The sequence below is a fragment of the Amphimedon queenslandica genome, unplaced genomic scaffold (genome assembly GCF_000090795.2).
Source record: "Amphimedon queenslandica unplaced genomic scaffold, v1.1 AMPQUscaffold_11246_Cont15311, whole genome shotgun sequence".
NCBI lineage: Eukaryota > Metazoa > Porifera > Demospongiae > Haplosclerida > Niphatidae > Amphimedon > Amphimedon queenslandica.
In genome coordinates, this window is record NW_003548511.1 from 1 (window position 1) to 8,849 (window position 8,849).

Sequence of the window (8,849 nt, forward strand, 5' to 3'; positions counted from 1 at the left end):
AGTCTGCAGCTGTGGTATGTGAGTCACAATGTACTGCCTGTAGCCGGAAACTGATTCTATCGGGTTCCCAAGAAGACTTAGAGATTTAAGTCTTGTTAGTGCTATAAGTTTATCCACCTCTTTAAGTCTTTTAATGTTATTACCATGTAGATATATCATTGTTAAGTTAGGGAGTTGGAGGAGTGCCTGTAGAAAAGAAGAAAGACAATGTAAAGTAGTAAAAAATTAAAAATTTTAGTAACATGCAATCCATTGCAGGGTTTCCTTCCCAACTGGCCAGCATGTTGTTATTAACTCTCGAAGTAGTAGCTTTAACTGCCTCCAGTGGACTGGCTTCATCATCATCTGCTAAATCATACTATAATAAAGAATAAAGGTATTATGGAACAAAGAGAAAGAAAGGGCATTGGAATATGTAGATACATGTACAAGCATGCAAATCTCAAATTTAAGCTCAATTTTCAAGAACCAGACTCAAGAGAGGATTGGATACAAAATTAATGATTGGTACTGTACCACTGTTTTGCTGTCTTTTGACTCTTAATTGACTTCTCTTCCAGTATATCTCATTACACACTGAATTGATATTCACCTTGTCCTCACCTCCTCTCACTGAAGGATTTATTTGCCTCAAATTTGATTATCAGCTGACCACTGGATGCATGCAGTTATAGAAATACTGCCAGTAAAAAGACTATATGTGCGGCTCTTGCCTCAAAGCATTTGATGTATAACTTAATATTAAATAATTGATTGAAAGTCTGTGATACTACTAAATAGTGTTTGATTTGTGATTAATTTTTTTTTTCAAAAACAAACTTGGTCAGTAGTTTTTTTACCCTCCCTATGTGTCTTTCCCCTCCTTATATATCTTTCCCCTTTGCATCAGCTTCAGAACTATACAACATTACATGAAGAAAAACAAATAAAAAAATAAACATCATACTAAGCTTAAAATAATAGAAAACTAACTAAAAGGCAGCAGTAATAATTAGAATATCAAAAATACAAAAAATTAATCAAATCTTCATCCTTTTCAATGACTCTATTACTTGAGCCATAGTAGGACGAGCTCTAGGATTAGCATTAAGTCCTCTTTGTATGAGAGACTTCATATCAGACCAGGAGACACCACGAGATTGTACTTCTCTCTCTGCTGTCATCATTTCCGGTTTACAACATAAATTCATTTCCATAAGGAGAACAGAGTAACTGTAGACATCCATTGCTGGACTGTGTTGATCAGGAATAGGAGCTTCTGGTGCAGCATATGCTGGATTGCCTGGCATAACAGTACCAGTACTAGTGCCTTGTTGCAATTTAGCTGCACCATAATCTGATACTTTAGCTTCATAACCAGCAGCTCCAGTGCAAGGCTTTAATAATACGTTAGGACTGCTCACATCTCTGTGAATAATAGGCTGAGGCTTAAACAGGTGAAGGTAGTTGAGGCCTAAAGCTACATCTTGAGCAATACTCAGAATCTGTTGATTGGTTAACTTAGTCTCCTGAAGCTTTTTATAAAGACTAGTGCTCATCAGCTCGGTCAAGATGAGAGGATTATCCACTTTAGTTGCACCAATAAACTGGACTAGGTTAGGATGACGACTTGTGATGCTATACTCATTTCCCTGGAAAAGTAAGCTAAATTATAATCTGAGATGATGACAGTGTGAAGTGACTTGACAGCTACTCTTAAACCTCTAAAAATACCAACTTTAACGACAGCATATCCTCCTCTTCCTAACTCCTCCTTTGTCAAAGTCACCTCATCTTTATTAATAACCCAGTGATCATCAGTAAGTGCTTGTTGCTTGAACCTACGAACTGCATCTTCAGACTGACGTAGCTCCCTATCCTTCTGAAGTATCACAATATCCTTTTGTTGTAATGTTTTTTTATTCTCTTGTAGCTCCCTATCCTTCTGTCGTAGTGCTTCCTGACTATCTTGCAGTACCACCTGATGCTCCCTATCCTTCACCTGTAGCTCCCTATCCTTCTCCTGTAGCTCCCTATCCTTCTCCTGTAGTTCTGTATACTTCTCCTGTAGCTCCTTATCCTTCTCCTGATACTCCCTATTCTTCTCCTGTAGCTCCCAATGCTTCCTCTGCATCTGAAACCCCCAATCCTTCTCTTTTAGCTGATAATGATCTTCACTTTCTAGCACTTCTTCTACCTGCCACATACCAAGAGAGCGGCTTTCACTTTTATACAACTCCATCAAATCTTCCTATAAATATAAGATAATAGAGGAAGCAGGAAGATAAGAGTGTAATTAGAAAGTTATGATGAGAGATACAAGTATAGATCACTATCGGTTGTATGTTAGTCTAGTGTGGCCAGGCTATCAGCGCCATCCAAAAGTTAAAGAGGGATGATAGTCTGGCCACACTAGACTAGATGTATGTATGCATTATACACTTGTAGGCTACTGACCCCCAATCCAATTTTTTTAGCTACTGTTAACACTCCTTCATTGCATGTAGCTCGAAGAAACACATCTCTATTAACAAAAAAATACATGTGGGATTATTCTTAAATCTGCATGCACTTTAAACACATGCATGAAGTAAGGTGGGGTATATCTGCAGGTACAAAATTAATTTTGATAGATATTAAAATTGAATATAAGAGCAATCAACAAAAATAATACACTGGTCCCTTCTTTCCGGTTCCTACAGTTCATAAAAATTGAAGGGGTGTGACCAGTAGGTGAAGTGAAATTTATATAAATGAAAAGGATTTGAAACAAGGCATATGTCTGTGTAAAATGGATATGGGCAGACATTTGCATCTAGCAACAGTGAGAATCTTATCCAGCTTAAATGTCCCACCCTATATCAGTTCATTGTAAGCTACAAACCTGTATGCTGTAACACCAAAATTAAAATCCGTTCCAAATCTACTAAGAGGATCAGCCTGTGGGTGACAGTGTTAGAAGGTAATGTCATCATCATTAATGTGTTTGCATGTCTTCACTTACATGTACCTCAAATTTTTTATTATTTATAACCAAACGTGGACAATCATCTCTTACTCTAATAAAATACAAGTAAAATTTCAACTACTCTCTCTTTACTTGCTAGGAAGAGAAGCAAATGGTTTTGCAGTAAGAGAGGTGCCAATTATAATCAACAATTTGCAATTTTGAAAATCCTAATTAAACATAATTACTAAAAATGCTTACTAATAGTATTTTGCTTACTTCATTGGCAAGTACAGTAAATTTTCGAGGTGGATCTTCACCAACAAAAACAACATCTAGATACAATGCATTACTGCTGCATGCATATAACAAATCATTTTATTGATATATACCAGGTTTAACTATTCCTTTGTATGTCCCGCTATCCACTTTAGGTTCATAGGCACAGCCAAAACTTGTGCAGAATGGGATATTACCAGCTTGTGCTATACAAAAATGGACAAATATTAAGAGCTGTATTTAATTTTGTTGATTTAATTTTTGCAAATTTAGACTGTCTACACTCTTGTACCATACAATGGTCACAGATTTATTTTTTGCAAATCTTTGTGCCCTCAAAAATTTATGCTGTATGCCAATTTACCAATATACATGTAGCTATTGTGGACACTCTAAAATAAGGAGGCCTCTATAATGAGGACAGGTAGTATCAGTCCCAATACAATAGTAATGTGTATTAATGAACCTCTGAAATAAGGACAGGTTCATTATCATGAGCTAGTGTATTATTGGGTCCTAAGGTGTCCAGTTGAATAATTTGCAGAAAACATGCAATGATTGTATGAACTTATACCCTTCACAAATTCATATGAATATCCTTTGCCACAGGTGATGCAGTGAGCAGTGTCGAGAGCTCCGTGAACCTTAACAAGATGTTCATCTGTTATTCCAGCTCTTCGTTCAAGGGTATCAATATTCTAATATAATGTATGTAGCTAGTATTGATTTTTATCTCTCTTTTTCTCTCCCTAACCTCTGTGTAGCACCTAAGCAAAAGTCCATTGGCTTCCAGAAGTCGAATAAAATAATGACACAAAGTTGGCTACAATTGCACTGGTAAAGATATAGTGTATGCATAGTATACTTACATGTACTTTTGAAATTTCCAAATACATGTCTTGACAATGAGAAAAAAATGGCCTGGGATTAGACTAAACAATTTGTATAAAAAGATAAAACATAACATATACCATATAGTGGAAAATTTTTGTGGCCCAAAAATTTGCAAATTTAGTCATAAAATCTATGATATATTTTTTTGGCCATCTTGAACACATTCAATTGATTTTCACAAATTTTATTTTCATGAATTTTGAAAAAAATTTATGAAAACTTTGGGCCACAAAATTTTTCCACTATATAAGGAGAGAAAACTGATAAAAAGCATGACATAAAAATAATTGTAATCAATAGGAATGGTACAAAACATACTTGAAAGAATGACATGTCAGATAGGCATTTGTGCTTTCATAAGCTGCTATTACCAGGTGTAAAGGAATCAGAAAAACCTGCCTCTGTAAAGTAATATTCAGTAATGTGGCAGGATTAATGAGAATAGGAGTGATCCCTGTTCAAAATGGTTGCAGCAGCCATGGTCCAACCAGCCAATTTAGTTAAGCAGCTGGGGGGATATCATGGTCTTTGGCTGATACTAATTTTTACACCACATGCATGTTCTACTTTAATGGGCTCATGACTACTAAGAATTCATCATTTTGAGACATATAGCATATAGATGAAATATAACATATATAACACACCAATATGGGTCGATACAAGGCTGACACCCTCCACCTCAGATACTTTGAATTGATATCACCCTTGGGCCGAATATCGACTCCAATATCGTCGTGTTATATATAACACATATAGAATTTACAAACATCACCTGAGGGTGAAAACAATTATAGGAATCGAAACCTCCTGCATTGAAAGGAAATGCTTGTGAGATCCCATGTCCATGTAAATACACTATAGGCAACATGTTGCTAGGCTAGCAACTTTCTGTAGTAACTTTCATCTTTTATCTAAGAATAAGAATTTGTTCTATTTTTGATTATAAGATCAAAGTAACCACAAAAGTTGCTGCCTATAGTGTATTTACCTAGACGTGCAAGGCATCTCAAGCATTTCCTTTCTGTACTTAGCATAGTTATTTTAGTCTCTATTGTTTTTACTAATGAATATCGGGTAAATAACCAGTTTTTATATATCTGTTATCGCAATACTATACTAACCAGTTGATAATCCTGCTCCAGTCATCACAATGATGCTTCTAGCTATTATCATGGTATATACACATAATTTATATTGGTGCTTGAGTTTGAGAAACTTACGATTGTTAGAGAATAATATTTTCTGTCTAATATGCGTAACGATTCCGTCAAGTGTAACTTCCTCCAAACATTTGGGTTGTTCTAAAGGATCATCTGCTGGTTCTAGTGTAAAACATTCAAGAGCAACTCACTTTCTGCCATGACCTTGTTCGTCGGTATTATTATTAGATTAGAACATGGGTGTGGTCATATGCAGATCTCTAGCTCTGGCTCTGGCATTCTCTGCAAATTCTGCATGAATATGGCGCCTCTCTCTCTCTAGCTCTTCTCAGTTTACTCATAATCGAGGTCTACATTCAGAAGTTCATCATAGTGGAAATTGGAACCCCACTCTTGATGTAAAAATATAAGGTACACATTGGACTAAGTGAGAGGGTTGGTCCAGATTGTTCCTATTGGACGACAACACCGTCTCTCAAAGATCAAGTACTACTGTAAGTATTGGTTAATTAATTAGTAGGTGTGGTCTTAATTAATTAATTAATATGACATAATGTATCTACTGTAAGTTATTAATTTTGTTCTCTCTTTCTCCTTTAGTCTACCTTCAGAAGTTACGGTCATGGAAAAATGGAACCTTACTCTCCATGTAAATTTATTATTATTTAATTATTTATTATTTTATTTATTATTATTATTATTACTTATTCTAGGATGAGAATTTTATGTACAAGCGATTGCCACCTACCAATGATAACTGGACCCTTTATGTACAGGTAATGTTATTTAACCTATGACTAATGTTGCTTAAAATTAGAAAAAAATTTAATATTAATTTTGCTTTATTTTTCAACACACACTGATTATATACTGTATTATTATTGACTTTGTTTATTATTATCATTATTATTATTATTATTATTATTATTATTATTATTATTATTATTATTATTATTATCATAGGTCCTTACTAAGAACAATGCTTATCGTGTCTCTAACTGGACAACCCCAGTGGTCCTCACTGTCCCTGGTGTATCATTCAGTGTAGCAGCTGCTAGTAGTACCAGTAGGGTACTCATTAATCCATCTGCTACTAGCACTGGTAGTGCTAGTATAAGTCCTTCTGTTAGTCCACCTGTTATATCTGATCCTAACGCTGCTGATGGACCTAATAATGGTTAGTATTAATGTGTTAATGTGTTGTACTATGCTTTATATGCTTAAGGATTGTATAGGGAAATTATATGGGCTATAGTACAGGACATTTGATCAAAAATGGCTAGGAGAGAATTCTCCATTTTTATAACTTTATCTGATGCATATACGTGTACTTATGTTGTGTAGAAAGTTTGAGCTGATTCCAATTAAAATTGGATTTTTTACGAATTTTTAAAGTTGCTCCAAAATTGGGTAAAAGTCCCTGTACTATAGTACAGGGTCACGGGCCAAATTTTGCCAAAAATGAAAAGTAGAGAATTCTCCATTTTTATAACTTTATCTGATGCATATACATGTACTTATGTTGTGTAGAAAGTTTGAGCTGATTCTGATCAAAATTGGATTTTTTACGAATTTTTAAAGTTGCTCCAAAATTGGGCCAAAGTCCCTGTACTATAGTACAGGGTCACGGGCCAAATTTTGCCAAAAATGAAAAGTAGAGAATTCTCCATTTTTATAACTTTATCTAATACATATGCATGTTTTTATTTTGTGTAGAAAGTTTGAGCTGATTCCAATTAAAATTGGATTTTTTACGAATTTTTAAAGTTGCTCCAAAATCGGGCCAAAGTCCCTGTACTATAGTACAGGGTCACGGGCCAAATTTTGCCAAAAATGAAAAGTAGATAATTATTCATTTTTATAACTTTATCTGATATGTATACATGTACTTATGTTGTGTAGAAAATTTGAGCTGATTCCGATCAAAATTGGATTTTTACTAGTTTTTTTGCTAAAATATACTTGTACAGTACATACATGTACATGTAACCTCTGCATACATAATATAATGTATTATAATTATATTATCATTTGTTCTTCCAATTCCCTTTCCTTACTGATAGATTGGTTGATTCCAGTGTCTGGTGTGGTTGCTATTGTCCTGATACTGGTACTAGCCATTGGTATAGCCTCAGTATTGCTACTGGTAGCATGTGTACAGACTAAGAGACTGGGGAAAAGAACCCATTCGTCAAAATCAGCACTGGTATGATATAATACACACACAAAATTATATTTTTTATAAAATAATAAATAAATGAAGATAAATAAAAATAAATAAAATTAATAAAGCTTTAAAATTATTAATTAAATTATTATTATTATTATTATTATTATTATTATTATTATTATTATTATTATTAATTATTAATTTATTATTTGTAATAAATTAATAGTTTGTGTACTCCCGAACAAACTATTTTATAACTATTTTTAATAACTATTTTAATAGCTATTTTTAATATACACGTAGTTTTTAAAAATAATAAATAAATAAAGATGATTAAAAATAAATAAACTTTAAAATTATTAATTAAACTCTTGAATTATTTAAATTAAAATTATTATTATAATTATTAAAAATTTGGTATTTTAATAAATTATATATTTTATAACTATTTTTAATAACTTGTTTAGACGGCTTCTGCTGCCTGGTCCGAGCTTGATTCAAAGGCCATGGAGAATGGGGCATTAATTGGAATAGGTACGTTTGGTCCGGTACACAAGGTCAGTGTTCCTGTGGGAGGAAAAGGAAAGAAAGGGAAAGAGACTAAGGAGGTCGCTGTAATCTCATTAAAATGTAAGTAAAATTATTAGTTATTATGAATAATGATTATTATTGTTTATACCGTATATATAGTGCAAAATTTTCTAGGGTCGTAAATTTCGCACATTTGCCTAAAAAATCTATTTCGCGGAAGTAATTTTGTGAATCTTTAAAAAATTGCGAAATCCACGAAATTCATAGCCCTGAAAACTTTGCACTATACGGTATTAATGTACATGAACATGTGGTACCTATAATATTTAAATGTGTAATATAAACTACAATTTAGTAACTTTCTCTCTCTCTTTCTCCCTCTCCCTCTCTCTCTCTCTCTCTCTCTCAGCTTCAGCTACTAAAAGAGACACTGATGATTTTTATGATTATTTGGAATTACTAAAGATGATGTCCAACTTCAAAGACTCCTCCTCCCTCCCTGTCCTCCAGCTGGTTGGGTTCAATACAACAGAGACTCCTCACTACATCATGACTGAACTATCAACTCATGGAGACCTACTCACCTACCTTATTGACATCAGACAAAATGTAAGGGAATGTTTTATTTATTTTTGAATTTATTATACATTTATTTTTACTTGTAGATGTATTCTTTAATTTTGTTATACTATTTTTTATTTATTTTTTTACCTACTTACTTGTACATTATTATTATTATTATTATTATTTATTTATTTATTTATTTATTTTATTTTATTTTTAGATGGAAGGTGGCAGTATTCATGATGATATTCCAGCTAGTACTACAACTGGTTGCTACCTTATCGAGCTGATAGACTCAACCCTTCTGATGTACTGTCCTTTG

The 8,849-nt window shown here is 33.5% G+C and overlaps 2 protein-coding genes across 6 annotated transcripts; one reads left to right on the forward strand and one right to left on the reverse strand.

Moving 5' to 3' along the window:
* Nucleotides 1-1,033: 1,033 nt before the first annotated feature.
* Nucleotides 1,034-5,506, reverse strand: LOC109589498 (NAD-dependent protein deacetylase sirtuin-2-like). 5 transcript variants are annotated; one of them, XM_020005572.1, is made up of 14 exons: nucleotides 5,454-5,506; nucleotides 5,323-5,403; nucleotides 5,224-5,265; nucleotides 4,418-4,500; nucleotides 4,075-4,137; nucleotides 3,960-4,028; nucleotides 3,780-3,903; nucleotides 3,319-3,411; nucleotides 3,206-3,261; nucleotides 3,080-3,156; nucleotides 2,984-3,038; nucleotides 2,864-2,919; nucleotides 2,437-2,503; nucleotides 1,034-2,230 (listed from the first exon to the last, which is right to left on the reverse strand). In XM_020005572.1, exons 4-14 carry the CDS (start codon nucleotides 4,430-4,432, stop codon nucleotides 1,592-1,594), a joined length of 1,314 nt encoding a protein of 437 aa, XP_019861131.1. In that variant the 5' UTR covers nucleotides 4,433-4,500; nucleotides 5,224-5,265; nucleotides 5,323-5,403; nucleotides 5,454-5,506; the 3' UTR covers nucleotides 1,034-1,591. The 5 variants fall into 5 exon arrangements, with proteins under 5 accessions (XP_019861131.1, XP_019861132.1, XP_019861134.1 ...); XM_020005573.1 differs by having other exon boundaries at nucleotides 5,323-5,415; nucleotides 5,454-5,488; XM_020005575.1 differs by lacking the exon at nucleotides 5,454-5,506 and having other exon boundaries at nucleotides 2,990-3,038; nucleotides 5,323-5,422.
* A 203-nt stretch (nucleotides 5,507-5,709) lies between these two features.
* Nucleotides 5,710-8,841, forward strand: LOC109589497 (uncharacterized; the record flags this gene model as incomplete). The annotated part of the gene is made up of 8 exons (XM_020005570.1): nucleotides 5,710-5,756; nucleotides 5,863-5,911; nucleotides 5,976-6,038; nucleotides 6,226-6,439; nucleotides 7,326-7,468; nucleotides 7,900-8,062; nucleotides 8,373-8,572; nucleotides 8,748-8,841. Coding segments are annotated over exons 2-8 (904 nt in total), but the record flags the coding sequence as incomplete, so codon positions are not given.
* Between the last annotated feature and the right edge of the window lie 8 nt (nucleotides 8,842-8,849).

Bases quoted from the DNA above. Each gene is read 5' to 3' on its own strand.
- LOC109589498 (XM_020005572.1), bottom strand. The intron at 3,262-3,318 runs GTATATATCAAT...CATTGTATCTAG, and splicing joins CAAAGGAATAGTTAAACCTG to ATGTTGTTTTTGTTGGTGAA. The intron at 3,039-3,079 runs GTAAAGAGAGAG...GTATTTTATTAG, and splicing joins TTTGCTTCTCTTCCTAGCAA to AGTAAGAGATGATTGTCCAC.